We start from the raw sequence: 19460 nt of genomic DNA on the forward strand, positions 1-19460 counted from the left end.
GTGGGAAAATTCCAAAGAACTTTCCCACGCTTGTAAAATGACACAGAGCACTGTGATTGGATGGATTTAAAGCCATCCAATCACAGTGCTCTGTGTCATTTTACAAGCGTGGGAAAATTCCAAAGAACTTTCCCACGCTTGTAAAATGACACAGAGCACTGTGATTGGATGGATTTCAAGCCATCCAATCACAGTGCTCTGTGACATTTTACAAGCGTGGGAAAATTCCAAAGAACTTTCCCACGCTTGTAAAATGACAAAGAGCACTCTGATTGGCTTAAACCCACCAATCAGAGTGTTCTTAGGCTAATTGCAGGGCGGGGCAAGGCTTTATAAGCCTTGCCCCGCCCTGCGGAGCTCAGTCTGCGCGGAGCCCTCCATGGGTGAAGATGGATTATTTTTTTGTGCGCTCGGGTTTTTTCTTTTTCGTCGGGTTTTTTTTTTGCGCTCGGGTTTTTTATTTTATTTTTAGTTCGACGGCTATGATGGTTTTTTATTTGGCCTTTTTTGGGGCTGAAAAATGAAGATTTTAGAAAAAAGAAGACGTCGAATGGTAAGTTTAATTTTACTTTACAGGTTAGCAATTTTATTCCCCCCTCACTATTTTTTAGGGTGAGGGGGGTAGGTAGGGGCATTTTTTATTTGGGTGGGGGGTGGGTGACTAGGGGCTTGGGCACCCCTAGTCACCTTGATGGGGGGGGGGGGGAATTTACTTAGTGCCCCCACCCGCCGCCCAGGGGTGGGGGCGGGGGGAGGACAGTAGGTCCCCCCCCCATTATCGTTATGGCCCCCACCCGCCGCCCAGGGGTGGGGGCCGGGGGGAGGACAGTAGGTCCCCCCCCCTTTTTTTCCATTAGGGCCCCCACCCGCCGCCCAGGGGTGGGGGCCGGGGGCTGGAGGACAGTAGGTCCCCCCCCCTTATTACTATTATGGCCCCCACCCGCCGCCCAGGGGTGGGGGCCGGGGGGGAGGACAGTAGGTCCCCCCCCCCCCTTTTTTCCATTAGGGCCCCCACCCGCCGCCCAGGGGTGGGGGCCGGGGGCTGGAGGACAGTAGGTCCCCCCTCATTCCCATTATGGCCCCCACCCGCCGTCCAGGGGTGGGGGCCGGCGGGGGAGGACAGTAGACCCCCCGTCCCCCCCTTATTACCCCTTTTTTTTTTTTTTTTTTTTTTTTTTTACAGTGAGCAGCCACAGGCTGCTCACTGTTTAGTGGACATGCCCCTACTCGCGATATAGCGAGTAGGGGCATTGGGGAGATTTTAATCTCCCTTGTGCTATTATGGGGGTCATATTGACCCCCATAGAGTGAGGGGGGGACCTGGGGGGCTTATGAAGTGGTGGGGAGCTGCTCCCCACCGCTTCTATAGTTACATATTACAAGGAGGGAGCTGCACGCCGGTAGCTCCCTTCTTGTAATAAACTGAACGAACAAACTAACACTGATACACAGTGTTAGTTTGTTCGTCTGATTTTTTCTATTCATTCATTCGTCTGTCTGATGAATGAATGGGTGAAATTCCCGTTCGCATGTCCAGGTGTTTCACTGGGCATGTGCGGGAATCTCACAGTCTGTGTAGTGTGGGTAGATGACGTGTCCCATAGGGACTTCACCTACCCACACAAAGATGGCGGCGCCCTGAATAAAGATCGGGCAGAAAATAAAGAATAAAAAATAGGTAATGTGGGGGACATAGGGGCATTTGGGGGTGACTAGGGGGTCGATTGGATGTAGTTGAGGCGGGAGGGGGGTTAAAAAAAAAACGGAATTCGGCATGACAGTGCCGCTTTAAGTATCAAACTAAATCAGTCATCTTTCTTAGTTTATAAAAAAATGAAATTACATACATATCATCTAGAAAAATTTGCATTTTGTTTTGTAATGAGTTAGGCAATAGAAACTCATTGTAAGAAAAATATATTAAATTACTTATCCTTTACAGATCAGCCACTTTTCCACCAGCTCTCTCCTCAGTGATCGAACACAGTTCAACTCCTTTTTCAGGACAGTTCCCAGTGATACTTTCCAATCCCAAGGACTGGCTCAGCTACTGCTATATTTTGGATGGACTTGGGTGGGATTGGTAGCTATTGACAATGATTATGGACAACAAGCAATCCAACTGATCAAAAAAGAAATCATAAAGGCTGGATCATGTGTGGCCTTCACTGAGAACATATTGATAAGCAGGGAAGACCGCAATGCTCCACATGTTGCACGGGTTATCAAAGAGTCAACAGCACAGGTGGTAGTTTTCTTTACTACTGAGGTAGACCTGATCCACATTCTAGAGGAAATGTTGAAGCAGAATGTATCGGGAAAGATATGGGTGGCCAGTGAGGCCTGGGCTACCTCTCCATTCCTGTCAGTGGAGAAATATTTTGCACTTCTCTCTGGAACAGTTGGCTTTGCTATTTACAGAGGAACCATACCTGGCTTTAAATACTTTCTGAATGGGATTCATCCTTCTATGTCTCTGGGTGCAGAATGGGTAAAAATATTCTGGGAGCAGGCTTTCGGTTGCAAATTCCTGGTTGATAAAAACCTCACAGACTCTAATGAATCCTCAATAAAAGAATGTACAGGATCAGAAAACCTAGAAAATCTCCAGAATGATTACAATGATGTATCTAACTTGAGGGTGGCCTACAATATTTACATAGCAGTCCATGTTATAGCTAAAGCTCTGCATGATCTCAGCATGTGCACTAAAGGGAAAGGTCCGTTTGCTAATGGAACATGTGCAGATGTTTGGAAATTCAAGCCTTGGCAGGTACTGAGCTTTTCATGTAAGCAAAAATGAAACAGTTTTAACAAGGATAACACATTTTAACAAATACTTATTTCTGTAACAAAAAAATCCTTATGAAATCACACTGTAGAGAATAAGGCCCTGGGGAGTCAGCACAGCTAAACGGACAAGGGCACATGTATGAGTGTGGGGATGGTGCTAGTGATTGGCTGTATGTGTTTAGGGGAGTGGTTATGTGTTTGTAGGGGGGGCAGGGATCATCTTACCTCTTGGTATTCTGGCCAGCAAACAACTTCCCTTCCTCTGCGCTCTTGTTTGTCCTGGGCCTGCATGCTTTTCTGCCATCCTGTGCCTTGGAGCCTCAGCTGCCCTGGATGGCTGGCACCTGCATGGGCAATTTCTTCCCTTTACCCTGTTTTGGCTGCCAGTGCGGTTCCCCCCCGCGGCCAGGCCTCTGCTGGGGACCTCCCTCGCGGCCACATTCCCTGTGGGCCGCAGGAGCATGGGCCGGAACTCACGCCCGCCTGCTCCTTTAAGTCCTGATGTAGCGTCCTGGGCCCTTTATGGGAGCCAGGGCCGACGTGTATGGCCTTCTGGCACGCAGTTGGATCCCCCTTGTGCAGCGGGCCGGGGGTGCCAGAAGACGGTCGGCGCAATCCAGCTGGCGCGGAGCAGCTGGGCGGCCCTCTCGGGCGCCACGTGGTCGGCGCGACGGCGGACCTGTACCCGGCAGTGGTGGTGAGTGGGCTCCCTGTGGGGCTGCGTGGGGCACACTGGTGCTGCTGTTGGGGGGAGATAGGGGTCCTCACCGGGCTCTGCTATGTCCTCAGGGGATGTGGTTCGGCCGGGGGGGTCCCCTCTCTTCCCGCCAGGTTCTGCTCACATTTCCCCTCCTCCCTTCCCTCCTTTTGGTTTCTCCCCTGTCTCCTCCCCCCCCACCCTTTCAGTGTCCTGTTCTGCTCCCTGGCTTCCCTGCTCCCCGGTTTCCTCCCCCCCTCTCCTCTCTGGGTTCCCTTAGTCCCCCTCCCCTCTCTGGGTTCCCTTCCTCTCACCCCCCTCTCTGGGTTCCCTTCCTCTGCCTGGTTCCTCTGTGTCTGCCCTTGGTCACCTGTGCCTGCTGGCTACTCACCTCGGCTGCTCCTCTGGGAGTGTGAAGCTTACCTCCTCGCCGCTGCTCTTCTCACAGGATCTGGCTGTAGTTCCTTGGACTGTCCAGCAGGTGGCTCCTGCTAGTCTGCACAGTGAAGAAATGAAACATGCTCTGTCCTGTCTGGATCTTCTTTGCTTCCTTTGCTGCGGGAGGTTACTCGAGCATCGGCCGGTGAGTACACTTCAGTCTCTTCTTTGCAGGTTGGGGTCCCTCGCTGGGTGGGTTTCAGCCCGGGCTTGGGGGTATTCAGGTTTCTGGGAGCGGGGTGCACATGCTGGGGGTTCCCCTCTTTAGATGTTCGGGCAGCTGGGTCCTCGCTGCATTCACAAGGGGTTCAGGCGGCCCCTGGGGTCACGGGGTTCCCTCCTCCTTGGACAAGTGTCCGTGGCATCTCTGCCTTGGTGTCAGGTGCCGCACGCCTGCTGTGGCAGAGGTGTCTCCAGCCTTAGGTGTTTCTAACGTGGCACGTGAATCCACCTATATGTGTTGGTCAGGTTAGGAGAAGTACTAGTACCAGAGATCCCCTAAAACAAAAATAATAAAATAATAAAATATATTAAAATGCAAAAAAACTAATTTTGGCCTTGCGCTTGTGGGGGGGGAGGGGGGCATTGTGGAGGTTTTATCCCCCCCCCCTCCCCAAGGATGAGGCTCCTCCAGGCGTGGAGGAGGATGCGAAATAGTCCACCTGTGGGGGAGCCCATCCCGTCTCCCGCTGCGTGGAGCAGGTGGTAAATTGGCGCACTTGGCTCACCCGCTATAGGAATCGGAGGGCTGCTGACATCCTGTTAGGCAGGTTTGCGCATGGTTTGTGGTTCCCCCCACACCCTCTTCACTGTGGGTTGGGAGCCTTCGCTCGGTTCGGAAGTCCCCTCAGATGGCTAGGGAATCTGGGCAACGAAGTATCTCTGGGTCGCATGGGGGGTCCCTTTAAGAACCCTCCACTACCGGACTGATGACATCCTTTCGGTACTCTGCTTAATATCTTCTACATCCTTTGATGCTGCGGCTGACATGTTGGGGGGCCGTGGGCCCAGGCGGGGCCTTGTTGGCCATGGCTGAGGTGGAATTGGCTTTCCGTTTGCTGCCGGTGCAGCCGGACTGCCACCATCTTCTGGGTGTGTTTGAGAACAGGTATGGCGTGGATGTGTGCCTCCCGGTGGGTGTTCCATGTTCTGCTTTTACTTTGAATGCTTCAGCACGTTCTGGGACTAGGTGGTGAGGAAGAAGGCAGGGATTGGCTCCTTGCTGCACTGCTTTGTTGTTTTCCTTTGCGTGGGTTCTGCCGATTCGCCAAACTATGCGATACTGCGGTGGTTTTTGGTTGAGGTGTTCCATAGGTTCGGTGTCCCATTGGCACACTACAAGATGGTGGGCCCGGTCACCTGTCTCCACGTTCTGGGCATGGAGATTGACTCTTTGGCAGGGGAATGCCGCTTGTCTTAGGATAAGATTCAAGGCTTCCGGCGCGAGGTGGCCTTGGCCAGGAGGGCGGCACTAAGTTCAGCTGCGCTGCTGCAGTCTCTCCTGGGTAAGCGGAAGTTTGCCTGTGGGATCCTACCCGTGGGGCAGGTCTTTAACTCGCCATTTCATTCGGTTCACTCGGCCTCTGCGGGAGGATTTTTTGGCGGTTTGGGACTCCTTCTTGACTGCATCTAATGGCTGGTCCTACGGGTTGAAAGGCCGGAGGTTACTAACGCCATCCTCCACCTCTTTCCGGACACGGCTGGCTCGGTGGGGTTTGGGGGCATTCTGGGCTCTAGTTGGTGTGCTGCCGTGTGACCTCATAGTGGGTGTGTCTCTGGGCTCACATAGAATCTTGCCTTTTTTGGTACTTTTTCCCATTTTGGTGGTGGTGGAGGTCTGGGGGTTAAGTTTTTCACGATTGAAGGGTGTTTTCACTGCGACAATTTTGGAGTTGTGCAGGCCATTAATCGGCTGCCGGCATCTTCCCATTTGTTGGTTCGCTTGCTTGGGCGGTTGATACTTCGACGTTTGTGTCTCAAGGTGTATTGTAGGGCAGAGTGTATACCGGGAGTTCACAATGTGATGGTGGATGCTCTCTCTTGTTCTTGGTGGTCGGAGTTTCGGGGGGTCGTCCCTCAGACGGATCTGGTGAGGACGCGTTCCCCGGCAGACATCTGGTCGCTCGTTAAGGCAAAGTGATGGAGTGGGCCGTGGATCGGTTTCTAAGGTCACCTGGACGCTATGCTCCTGACAAGACTGGGTGGGGTTCCCCCTCTGGTCGGGTAACCTGTTTTGAGGCCCGTCTCTTTGCTTTTGCCTATTCCCTGGAATTCGTTGGGGCCATGTACATTGGGAATTGGTGATTCATAGTAGGCCAGGATATTGTTTGCCACCATTCGGCGCCCTGTGGATCATATCACTATGAGTATTTGGCAATCATGGTCGGATGTTTTTGAGTAGGGTGTAGGGGGTCGGCTATTGTAATTTTTCCTTTCAGGTGCACTGTGGGCTGCGCCCAGTATGCACAGGCCCTCTTGGGGTTATGCGGATGGGATCTTTTCTTTCCCATTCCAAATTCTTTGGGTTTTTCGCTCGCGTCTGATGGTTCTGGGAATTGACAGCAAGGAATATGGTGGCATTCCTTTCGGTTTAGCGCTGCCTGGGAGGCTGTTAGGATGGGTATGTCGGCGCACATGGCCCAGTGATCCGGGAGGGGGTGTGGTGAGATGGCTCAGTGAAGTAATGCTGGTTTCGTAGAATTTGTTTAATCCCTGGGGGGTTGCGGATTCAATGCTCAGCGGCGGTGGCTCAACCATTCATTCCTTTGAGGTAGTTAAATGAGTCCCGGTTCTTTAGGTACGAGTAACAATTCCCAGGGTGCAATTGGAAAAAGAAAATATCTGGATGTATTGTTTTCTGGTTATAATCCCGGGTGGCATGCGGGTGTCCGTCTGGGAAGTGAGCTATTGGGTTGTGCGTCTTCTGAAATGGAGGTTCGTTTTGTTTGGTGCCGGAGGTATGGAATGGGTCCGGCTCCTCCCGGAACAGGTTCTCCACTGTCCCACTGTTCCCAACGGTTCAGGTTATCCACCTGGGGGGCATTGAGCTTGGGACAATGCCAATGTGGTATTTGGCGTCTGCCCCTAAGAGGGTATTGGTGCGTGCTTTAGTTGTTTTGTGATGCGTGGTGTTGGGTTCACTTTATGTCACTATGTGTTAAGTTAAATGTGTTCAGTTATGGTAATTTATGTTTAACGTTTTGGTTCCTGGAAAGAACAGAGATTATTAAACTAAATTCTGGATGTGTTATACAGTATTTATCATATGTTATAACTAAGGCAGTTAGAAAAAAAAAGTACAAATACATAAATGTAAAAAAATGAAATAATAAAAAAAAAATAATAATAATTGGTCAGAGGTCATTTCCCGTATCTTTTGGCAGCGTGCCCATAATCAGGGCATGGTGCGCTGCTGTATGACACAATAATTGTAGGGCCTCTAGGTGTGTTTTTGAGTGTAGGGGATTTTGGTTCGCCACAGGGTGTTTTGCACACGTGGCAGCCAAAGAGTTTATGGGTATGGAGGTCGGGCTCGACCTTTTTTCGTCTTGCCATGCAGGAAGTGGTGGAACAGGCCTTGGTTAGTTGTGGTGGGGCTCCCCACTAATTTTAGGTGTAAAACAGCGGGGTTTGTGGCGGTGAGCGTTTCCTTTCCAACAGGGTTGGAGAGCAGATGGAATGTCAAGAGATGGTCAAGGTGGGTCTCAACCTCCCCTGCTCTGTAAGGTAAACTTTCAAGTTACCGAATAGGACGTGCCCACCGAGCAAAGAGCCAGCTGGTGGTAGAGCATTTAAGATGATGGGAATTTTGGTTTGCACGAGGGGGGAGGCGAGACACCAGTGGGTAAAGTTTTGGTGCATAGGCACCTGGTTATGTTCGTTGGCAAGGACGGTTATTCAAGTTGGAGGCTGTAGGGCAATAAGTGTTAATTTATATGTGAATTATGGTATGCATATATATTTATGTGTTTATTTATATTTGAATTAAAGGAAAAAGAATAAAGTTTGGATGTGTCCTACAGTTGTAAGTTTTAATAAATGCTGTGGCCTGTTTCATCCAATATTCGTTGTCTGTCGTTATTAGGGGGGTAGTCACTTTACTTTTAGTCGCACCACATTCCCCGCTACGTACATACATGGAGAAATGTTTATCTAAGCTTTACAACTCGAAAGCAGACACTGACTTGCTAAAAAAAAAGCTTTAAAAATAAACTTGCAATCCCACTTAAAAATGCATATATGCAGAAGTATTCAGATAAGATTATGAAATTATATCCCCTGAAAAGCACCAACTAACAATCAGTAAAATGTATTTTTTAATACTTGCAGCAGTAAACGTAGTAAATGTACCTGGCTTCTGTTTTCTCTGAACAGCTTTTACATTATATAAAGAGAGTGCATCTTAGGATGAGCAGTGGGAGGGAATTGTTCTTCAATGAGAATGGAGATCCCCCAGCCTTGTATGATATTGTAAATTGGCAGCTCGGTCCTGATGGAAGACTCAGACAGGTCACCGTGGGCAGTTATGATACCGCAGCGGACAGCAGAAATGCTTTTACTATTGACACAAATGCTGTTCAGTGGGGCAATGGTGAAAAACAGGTGAAATAGCAAAGACATTAAGAATGTGTGACAAATATGTGAAATGTACACGTTTTATTTTTTCCTTTGACTTGATTTAAATCCCAAACTTTATAGATGGTAATGGTTTGTCAACTGTGCAATTATTTCCCATAATGAACAAGAAATAATTCACAGATCTCCTCTTTCTCCAAGCAGAACCGGGACATACATGAAATGAATACTTCTGAGTTTAGTGGGCGCTGCACTGCTGACCAACACCTGCAGCCATTTGAGTTGCAGCAGATGAAATCGATGCTGCTCAGGAACGAACTCCTACTAATCTTAGGCAGCTGTCCTTACAGCATGTGCCTAGCACACTATAGGCTACATATTACACCTATGTGCCTAGCATTCTAAACCAGACTACACACTAACCCTCTACAATATCTACTGAACACTAGACATTAACCCCTAACTCTACAACATCTACTGAACATTAAACATTAACCCCTAAATCACCCTAAAACATAACATTAAATATTAACCCCTATATCACCCTAAAACGCAAAACTAAACATTAACTCTAACACTACACAATACATTAAGCATTGTCCACTATAATTTATTTATTTATAAAATATTTTACCATGAAGGATACATTGAGATTTCTCTAGTTTTCAAGTATGTCCTGGCTCTACAAAACATTGCATTGTTACAATAGGGTACAATAAAATACACAAACAATATTAATACACAATATATACAAAATGTAACATAGAACAGGTAAGAAATATATAATCAACCATGACAGGAACATTCGGTTTTTGAGATATGTAGAGAGGGATCTTGTAACATATCCCAATACCCCAGCTGAGTATAGAAACATAGAAACATAGAAACATAGAATGTGACGGCAGATAAGAACCATTCGGCCAATCTAGGCTGCCCAATTTTCTAAATACTTTCATTAGTCCCTGGCCTTATCTTATAGTTAGGATAGCTGTATGCCTATCCCACGCATGCTTAAACTCCTTTACTGTTTTAACCTCTACCACTTCAGCGGGACGGCTATTCCATGCATCCACTACCCTCTCAGTAAAGTAATACTTCCTGATATTATTTTTAAACCTTTACCCCTCTAATTTAAGACTATGTTGTGGTAGCTTTTCTTCGTTTAATGTATATTCATGAAAGAATCTCCCAAGTCACAAGCATAGTAATTATAGTGAATATGGCTCCCAATCTCCCAAACATGAGCCAAGACCTCATGAAGGGGTAAACTGTTCTGTTTTAATCCAGGCTCAATGGCCTGCTTTTATACAGTAATAGCACACAAAAAACACGGCCATGGCACTCCCACAAACACACCTACAAAATGTCCCCAAAATTCCATATCACCATGACTAGACAAAAATGACAATTTACAGAAAACACACAAAAACACATAATTTGCATAAAGGAACCCTCATAGTTTATACATCACCAGATAGCCTGGATCTGAGTGCCCAAGTTGTCCAATTAGCGCTCAGATCCCACAAACACAGCCGAAACGCCACCGGGGTGAAATTTTGACCGGCCGCTAATGAGGCGTCTGCCCAATATAGTTCCACAGTTTTAGAGGTAGCGGTTGGTCCTGTTTGGGAGTTCCAAACGTACGAAAAGGTGAATGGTTCCCCTGGCTCATTCGTAGCATTTTGTTTGTGAGGTCCATCCTGGCTTGCCGCGAACAGAAGCAGGCATTCGAATGGTTTTGCCATTATTTGCGCTGTCAAGTGTTCGCCTCAGACGTCCAGACACTCAACGACCAAGTCCCTCTGCCTGCTTTCGTGCAACAAGATGGCCACCATTTTCTCCACCACGTGGCGTTCGGTTATACGATTGGCAGCCACACAAAAAGAGCACTTAATTCTTGCAGTTTCTTTGAACTTAATTACCCAGGGGGGTAGTCAGTGTTTGGTACTTTACAATCCAGAATGGGAGGATGATAAGAGAACCAAAGTTTAAACAGATTCCAGAAATAAGGAGGAGAATGTCTCTGGGAATGGCAAAATAGGGGTTTTGTCACAGATCTCTTAAAGTATTTAAGACCTGGGAAAGATTTGAAATTATGCGGGAGGTCATTAACCCTTGCACTATACTATACTATCACTAGTATTAACTCCTATACTACACTACACAGAAAACTCTACAAAACACTACTCCGTCACTAAATAGTAACCTCATACTACACAATTTCAAAACATTAAATCCTACATTACAGTAATACTAAGCTCTGCACTACTCAAAAACTATAAACCCTTACATTACCTTAAAACTTACACATCCTTAACCCTGTCGTATGGGGCATCATTAAGATCTTAACTATCTTACAACTCAACAACTGATGATAGTTTGAATGCTGTAGATTTAACATTTGCCCATGGTTTCAGGGTTGTATTTAAGTGCAGTGGCGTGTCTATTGTGATGTCAGCATTTGCATGTGTGTAGGTGTGTTTGTGAGTAGTGTTGGTGCACGCAGGGCTGTTTTTGTGTACAGTGTACAGTGTTGGTTTTTGAATTCAGTGGCATGGTCTTTAGCTTTAGTATTTAAAAATCAGAGCTGTTTGTGTGTATTGTTGGTGTTTGCATGCCAGGCTGTTTTAGTGTGCAGTGTGGCGTTTGAACACAGGTATGAGTTTCTGTTTAATGTTGGAGTATGAATGCAGGGGTGTGTTTTTTGTGTCTGTGCAGGGGAAGTGTTTGGGGCACCATGAGAGCAATGGGCATCAGTGGGACCCCTGACCTGCTGGGGCCCTGCAGTGGTTGCATCATCTATGCCATTGGTAATTCAGCATCTCCATTTTATATTAAAACAGAATATTAAAAGAAGTAACCCGGGATTATGGACTCAAAAGCCACCAGGTTTTACACTTTTTGCTTCTATGATGTGATGGTCTAACTTCCTTTGACCGTCCTGGGTCCCTTTCCCTTAACAGACAGTATATAATCCTTCCAGGCAGAATGTAGACACAGGCATAGCATAACCCCGCACACATGAGCCGAGGCTTAATGCTGGATAAAGACTCAATTTTAATGGCACACAAGCATCATTTTTATACAGTTTACAAACTTCTCCTCTGAGCCTGGGAGATAATTGAATTAGAGGATGGGCTAAGCTCAATTATCTCCAGGACAGAAAAATACAGTGTTTTTAAAACACCCCAAAAGTACCCCCAAAATACAGTGAAACCCCACAGCTGGATAGCTGGGATCTGGGTGAACAATATATCCGAAAATCACCCAGATCCGTGATCGCAGGGAAGTTTGACCAGTCTGCCACAAGGAGGTTGGCGAAAACAGTTCCAGAAGAAATGTGGCAAGAGACGGTCTCTGTTCGCGGGGTTTTTACACGAACACCATAAGAGTTAGATGAACGCTGATTCATGGATAAGGTTCCCCGCGTTTGGTAGTTTATAATTACCGAACGGTGTTTCTGGACATGAAATAGTATGCGAACGGGCCATGCGTGGAAGTAGATCGGTGTTTAGGAGAGTGCCTGGCCGAAATCAGTATAGCGATCGACAGAATCCCTTTTATGTGGTTTACTAATGATACATAGTGTTAATAGTTTAATTGGTGTTCCAAGGCGGGGGGGGAGGGGTCTCCATTTGGTTACCGAACAAATAGGCAAACAAAATGTTGAAAACAAACCAAATATCCAAAATGAGTCTGTAGTGATAGGGCTTTCCTTCACATATGCGTCTAATCATCTAAGTTCTAAGAATCTAAATCTAATTACAAGTATTAGAGTATGTACTCTTTCACTCTTAAAACTTGCTTAAAGGGAAACTATAGTTCCAGGGAAACATAGTTGTTTTCCTGGCACTATAGCTCCCTATAATGGCCCACTCTATTGCGGACCCCTGTGGTGCACAAAGGGTTAAAAAACCCTTCTTTCACTTACAAGATTCCTGACATTGGTGGAGGGGACCTAATGTGCATGTGCAGCGCTCACATTAGGACATCTCTCATAGGAATGCTTGGGGTTTCGGGAGGCAATGGATGCATAGTGTGAGGACATCCAGGACCAATATTCGTCTAACAACCCAGAAGGCAGGTAATTATTGCAGTTTATTAAAAACAGCCACTAGGGATGGAGTTAACCCTGACAGGTAATTATTGCAGTTTATTAAAAACAGCCACTACCTTGGCAGGTAATTATTGTAGTTTATTAAAAACTGCAACAATCATAATAATTGCAGGGTTAAGGGGATTGGGATAGTGCACCTAGACTACTTCAATGAGCTGAAGTGATCTGCGTGCCTATAGCGTCCTTTAAGCACCCTGGGATACTGAGACCTTTTCATGCACTCTAAGACTTTTATAATATAACCATTATTAATGATACCAAATCAAAAAGGATTCTTAAACCATACACAAATGTTAACATGCAATAAACATATTAATTATTCCAGATTCCTATCTCAGTTTGCAGTGACAGCTGTTCAACAGGATATAGAAAATCTTCCATATCTGGAAAACCAGCATGTTGTTTTCAATGTGTTCTTTGTCCCCAAGGAGAGATCTCTAACCAAACAGGTACAGAAGAAGAGACATTAAAGGGACACTATAGTCACCTGAACAACTTTAGCTTAATGAAGCAGTTTTGGTGTATAGAACATGCCCCTGCAGCCTCACTGCTCAATCCTCTGCCATTTAGGAGTTAAATCCCTTTGTTTATGACCTCCCTGCATGTGACTTGCACAGCCTTCCATAAACACTTCCTGTAAAGAGAGCCCTATTTAGGCTTTCTTTATTGCAAGTTCTGTTTAATTAATATTTTCTTATCCCCTGCTATGTTAATAGCTTGCTAGACCCTGCAACAGCCTCCTGTATGTGATTAAAGTTCAATTTAGAGATTGAGATACAATTATTTAAAGGGACTCTATAGTCACCATATAAAAGCAAGAAAGACAGGTCCCCCAGCCTTCCTTCTTGCTTTTATATGAACTTTCATTAATTAAAAAAAAAAAAAATCGGTGTTTTTATATTAAAAACTTACCTCCGTTCCAGCGCCGAGCTCCCCGCTAGGCCGCGCCCCCTTTTTCGTCAAAATGACGAAATCGCGGGGCCCAATGGGACGGCTTCGCGCTGGACCAATCGCGTTCTTCATAGAGCGGCATTGAATGCCGCCCTATGAAGAACCTGAGCGCTTTACCGCGCATGTGCGCGGAATGCGCGTTCGCGAGCTGAGCTGTCTGACTGACAGCTCAGCTCGCTTTCTAAAATTATCAATAAGGGGGGGGACCTACTGTCCCCCCCCGGCCCCCACCCCTGTGCGGCGGGTGGGGGCCCTAAAATGATCAATGAGGGGGGGGACCTACTGCCCCCCCCGGCCCCCACCCCTGAGCGGCGGGTGGGGGCCCTAAAATTATCAATAAGGGGGGGGACCTACTGTCCCCCCCCGGCCCCCACCCCTGTGCGGCGGGTGGGGGCCCTAAAATTATCAATGAGGGGGGGGACCTACTGCCCCCCCCGGCCCCCACCCCTGAGCGGCGGGTGGGGGCCCTAAAATTATCAATAAGGTAGGTCCCCCCCTGGCCCCCACCCCTGTGCGGCGGGTGGGGGCCCTAAAATTATCAATGAGGGGGGGGACCTACTGTCCCCCCCCCGGCCCCCACCCCTGAGCGGCGGGTGGGGGCCCTACAATTATCAATAAGGGGGGGACCTACTGTCCCCCCCCGGCCCCCACCCCTGTGCGGCGGGTGGGGGCCCTAAAATTATCAATGAGGGGGGGGACCTACTGTCCCCCCCCCGGCCCCCACCCCTGAGCGGCGGGTGGGGGCCCTACAATTATCAATAAGGGGGGGACCTACTGTCCCCCCCCGGCCCCCACCCCTGTGCGGCGGGTGGGGGCCCTAAAATTATCAATAAGGGGGGGACCTACTGTCCCCCCCCGGCCCCCACCCCTGAGCGGTGGGTGGGGGCCCTAAAATGATCAATAAGGGGGGGACCTACTGTCCCCCCCGGCCCCCACCCCTGAGCGGTGGGTGGGGGCCCTAAATACAAAGGGGGGGGGACCCTAGTTAACCCTCCCCCCCCCCAAAAAAAAAAATATCTCCCTACCTACCCCCCTCACCCTAAAAATAATGAGGGGGGACCATTAACTAAAAACCTGTAAAAAAGAAAAAATGAGATAAAATCAACTTACCATTCGATGTTTTCTTTCTTCTAAAATCTTCTTTCTTCAGCCCCAAAAAAGGCCAAATAAAAATCCATAATAACCGACGCAATTAAAAAAAAAAAAAAAAAAAACGAGCGCAAAAAAAAATAATCCATCTTCACCCATGGAGGGCTCCGCGCAGACTGAGCTCCGCAGGGTGGGGAAGGCTTATAAAGCCTTGCCCCGCCCTGCAATTAGGCTAAGAACACTCTGATTGGTGGGTTTGAGCCAATCAGAGTGCTCTTTGTCATTTTACAAGCGTGGGAAAGTTTTTTGGAATTTTCCCACGCTTGTAAAATGACACAGAGCACTGTGATTGGATGGATTTCAAGCCATCCAATCACAGTGCTCTGTGTCATTTTACAAGCGTGGGAAAGTTCTTTGGAATTTTCCCACGCTTGTAAAATGACACAGAGCACTGTGATTGGATGGATTTCAAGCCATCCAATCACAGTGCTCTTTGTCATTTTACAAGCGTGGGAAAGTTCTTTGGAATTTCCCCACGCTTGTAAAATGACACAGAGCACTGTGATTGGATGGGTTTCAAGCCATCCAATCACAGTGCTCTGTGTCATTTTACAAGCGTGGGAAAATTCCAAAGAACTTTCCCACGCTTGTAAAATGACACAGAGCACTGTGATTGGATGGCTTGAAATCCATCCAATCACAGTGCTCTGTGTCATTTTACAAGCGTGGGAAAATTCCAAAGAACTTTCCCACGCTTGTAAAATGACACAGAGCACTGTGATTGGATGGCTTGAAATCCATCCAATCACAGTGCTCTGTGTCATTTTACAAGCGTGGGAAAATTCCAAAGAACTTTCCCACGCTTGTAAAATGACAAAGAGCACTCTGATTGGTTTAAACCCACCAATCAGAGTGTTCTTAGCCTAATTGCAGGGCGGGGCAAGGCTTTATAAGCCTTGCCCACCCTGCGGAGCTCAGTCTGCGCGGAGCCCTCCATGGGTGAAGATGGATTATTTTTTTTGCGCTCGGTTTTTTTTTTTTTTTTTTTTAATTGCGTCGGTTATTATGGATTTTTATTTGGCCTTTTTTGGGCTGAAGAAAGAAGATTTTAGAAGAAAGAAAACATCGAATGGTAAGTTTTTTTTATCTCTTTTTATTTTTTTACAGGTTTTTAGTTAATGTTCCCCCCTCATTATTTTTAGGGTGAGGGGGGTAGGTAGGGAGATATTTTTTTTTGGGGGGGGGGGAGGGTTAACTAGGGTCCCCCCCCTTTGTATTTAGGGCCCCCACCCACCGCTCAGGGGTGGGGGCCGGGGGGGACAGTAGGTCCCCCCCTTATTGATCATTTTAGGGCCCCCACCCACCGCTCAGGGGTGGGGGCCGGGGGGGGACAGTAGGTCCCCCCCTTATTGATAATTTTAGGGCCCCCACCCGCCGCACAGGGGTGGGGGCCGGGGGGGGACAATAGGTCCCCCCCTTATTGATAATTTTAGGGCCCCCACCCGCCGCACAGGGGTGGGGGCCGGGGGGGGACAGTAGGTCCCCCCCTTATTGATAATTTTAGGGCCCCCACCCGCCGCACAGGGGTGGGGGCCGGGGGGGACAGTAGGTCCCCCCCTTATTGATAATTTTAGGGCCCCCACCCACCGCTCAGGGGTGGGGGCCGGGGGGGGACAATAGGTCCCCCCCTTATTGATAATTTTAATTTTAGGGCCCCCACCCGCCGCACAGGGGTGGGGGCCGGGGGGGGGGGGGGGACAGTAGGTCCCCCTTATTGATAATTTTAGGGCCCCCACCCGCCGCACAGGGGTGGGGGCCGGGGGGGGGACAGTAGGTCCCCCTTATTGATAATTTTAGGGCCCCCACCCGCCGCACAGCGGTGGGGGCCGGGGGGGGGAAGGAGAGTAGGTCTCCCCCCCCCCCCCTTCAACCACTATTGTGGACAGTCAGCTCCCTGTGGGTTCGGGCTTCAGCTGTCAGCTGAAGCTGAAGCTGTCAGCTGAAGCCACGCCCGCAGCAGTGCTGACAGGCTATCAGCACACAAAGCGCGTTCACAGTGCTTTGTGTGCTGATAGCCCGTCTGATGCATTCACCCAGAATGCATCGGACGAGAGGCCTTTTTAGGGCCTCTGAACTCGGAAGTCCCTCTGGTGGCCGTCTGATTGACTGCAACAAGAGGTGTTCCAAGCTTCCAATGTAAACACTGCATTTTCTCAGAAAATACAGTGCTTACAAGAAAAAGGCTCCGGGTAGCTGTAGCACTCACCTGAACAACCTCATTAAGCTGAAGTTGTTCAGGTGACTATAGTGTCCCTTTAAGGTAAAATACATCTGTCTGAAAGTGAAACCAGTTTGTTTTTTTTCATGCAGGCTCTGTCAATCATAGCCAGGGGAGGTGTGGCTAGGGCTGCATAAACAGAAACAAAGGGATTTAACTCCTAAATGGCAGAGGATTGAGCAGTGAGGCTGCAGGGGAATGATCTATACACTAAAACTGCTTTATTTAGCTAAAGTAATTTAGGTGACTATAGTGTTCCTTTAATAGTGTGCCTTATTCAGAAGAAGAGCTAGCTACAATTTTCATTTTGTCTACTTATATTTCAGACTCTGTAGATTGCTCTAAATGTCCATGGGATATGTGGCCAAATTTACAACGGAACGTTTGTATGCCTAAACCTCATGAATTTCTCTCCTATGAAGATCCCTTAGGTACAACATTAGCTGTTGCAAGTGTTTCCTCTTCATTAGTTCCAATTGCTATCTTTGTACTTTTTATTCGTTATAAGACTACTCCCATTGTTCGAGCCAACAATTACTCTCTAAGTTGTCTTCTCTTGATATCCCTATCTTTGTGCTTCCTCTGTGCTCTGATTTTCATTGGACAACCAAAACATGCAAAATGTCTTTTGCGACAGGTTACATTTGGCATTGTTTTTGCTCTAGGTGTATCCTGTATCTTGGCTAAAACCATTGTGGTAGTTTTAGCCTTCAAGGCCACAAAACCAGGCAGCAGCTTGAAAAAGTGGACTAGACCTCTGGTGTATTATTACAGTGTTGTTATATGTGTTGTTATTCAGGCTTTCATCTGCATCCTATGGCTTTTGCTCTCACCTCCTTTCTTGGAGGATAACACCCAAATAAAATCTGGAATTATTGTCATTCAATGTAATGAAGGTTCACCCTTTGCCTTCTGGTGTATGTTGGGATACCTTGGTCTTCTTGCCACCATCAGTTTCATTGTTGCTTTTTTGTCCAGAAGACTACCAGATAGCTTCAATGAAGCCAAGTTCATCACCTTCAGCATGCTAGCCTTCCTCAGTGTTTGGTTGTCCTATATTCCAGCCTCACTCAGTGCCCGAGGCATGTACACAGTAGCCATGGAACTGTTTGCTATTCTATCATCAAGCTGGGCTCTGGTTATCTGCATGTTTGTCCCTAAATGTTTGATCATATTGTTTCAACCTCACATGAATTCCAAAGAACATCTCATGGGGAAAGAGAGAAATGTGCTTAATAAGGTAAAACGTTTTTAAAGCTGAAAAATAAATTATAATAAAATATGTTTAATGGATAAATTGGATAAATTGGTTAATAAATACACTTACTATGTGAATATGCGTACTTCATTTAGCCCATAGTTTGTGTATTTTTTTGTGTGGAGACCTAGATTAGGATGATGGAGTTCACCTCAATAACCACATACTGCACAAATAAATTAAAATGATTGTTATAACTGCTAAATAAACAAATATACATGTCTCTAATCTCTCTAACTGACTACTGAAACAGGCACACAAACATAGGACCATCCAGGAAAAAAGGGCAGCGGCAGTCTTAGATAGAGATAGCCTAATTAAGTGACAGAGTCAAGCAGACAGATGCAGACTGACAGATATAGTAGCAGGCTCACAGAGGCATGTATGTACGTAGCAGGGAATGTGGTGCAACTAAGAGTAAAGAGACTACCCCACTTATCCCCCCAATAACAACAGACAACGAATATTGGATGAAACAGGCCACAGCATTTATTAAACTTACAACTGTAGGACTCATCCGAACTTTATTCTTTTTCCATTAATTCAAATATAAACAAACACATAAATATATATTCATACCATAATTGACATATAAATTAACACTTATTGCCCTATAGCCTCCAACTTAAATAACCGTCCTTGCCAACGAACTTAACCAGGTGCCTATGCACCAAAAACTTTACCCACTGGTGTCTCGCTTCCCCCCTCGTCCAAACCAAAATTTCCATCATCTTAAATGCTCTACCACCAGCCGGCTTTTAGCTCGGTGGGCACGTCCTATTCGGTAAATTAAAAGTTTACCTTACAGAGCAGGGGAGGTTGAGACCCACCTTGTCCATCTCCTGACATTCCATCTGCTCCCCAACCCTGTTGGCAAGGACACGCTCCCCGCTAGCTGTGACAGAACAAAACATAAAATTAAGGTGGGAGGGAGGGAAGTTGTTTGTTTGTTGTGCTCAATCACGCAATTGAGGCAGGATTCACTGACATTTTGTCAGTTTTGTAAAATTGTACCAGATCAGAGTAGATAAAGAATGATAAATATATATATATATATATATATATATATATATATGAATTTCTACTCCATGTGCAGTATTCAGCGGTACAAAATGAGAGCACTTTTAGGTCAAAAGGCTAATTGCAGATCAATATCTTTTTTGCTTTACTGTATTTTTGCGTCCATGTTGAATGTTTATTATCAAGCATTTTTTCCGCACCTGAACATAGGATCTTTTATGTGAAATCCATGTCATCTAGAACA

The 19460-nt window shown here is 46.9% G+C and overlaps 1 protein-coding gene across 1 annotated transcript in view; it reads left to right on the top strand.

Moving 5' to 3' along the window:
• The window catches only part of LOC134601895 (extracellular calcium-sensing receptor-like), a 47586-nt gene that overhangs the window by 12073 nt on the left and 16053 nt on the right, over window positions 1–19460 (top strand). Inside the window, exons 3-7 of the mRNA XM_063446399.1 lie at window positions 1943–2773; window positions 3939–4073; window positions 8303–8530; window positions 12946–13069; window positions 17265–18178. Of these exons, the coding sequence (XP_063302469.1) occupies window positions 1943–2773; window positions 3939–4073; window positions 8303–8530; window positions 12946–13069; window positions 17265–18178 (2232 nt within the window). The remainder of the gene's footprint in view (window positions 1–1942; window positions 2774–3938; window positions 4074–8302; window positions 8531–12945; window positions 13070–17264; window positions 18179–19460) is intronic.

Source organism: Pelobates fuscus, chromosome 3 (genome assembly GCF_036172605.1).
Source record: "Pelobates fuscus isolate aPelFus1 chromosome 3, aPelFus1.pri, whole genome shotgun sequence".
NCBI classification, from domain to species: Eukaryota; Metazoa; Chordata; class Amphibia; order Anura; family Pelobatidae; genus Pelobates; species Pelobates fuscus.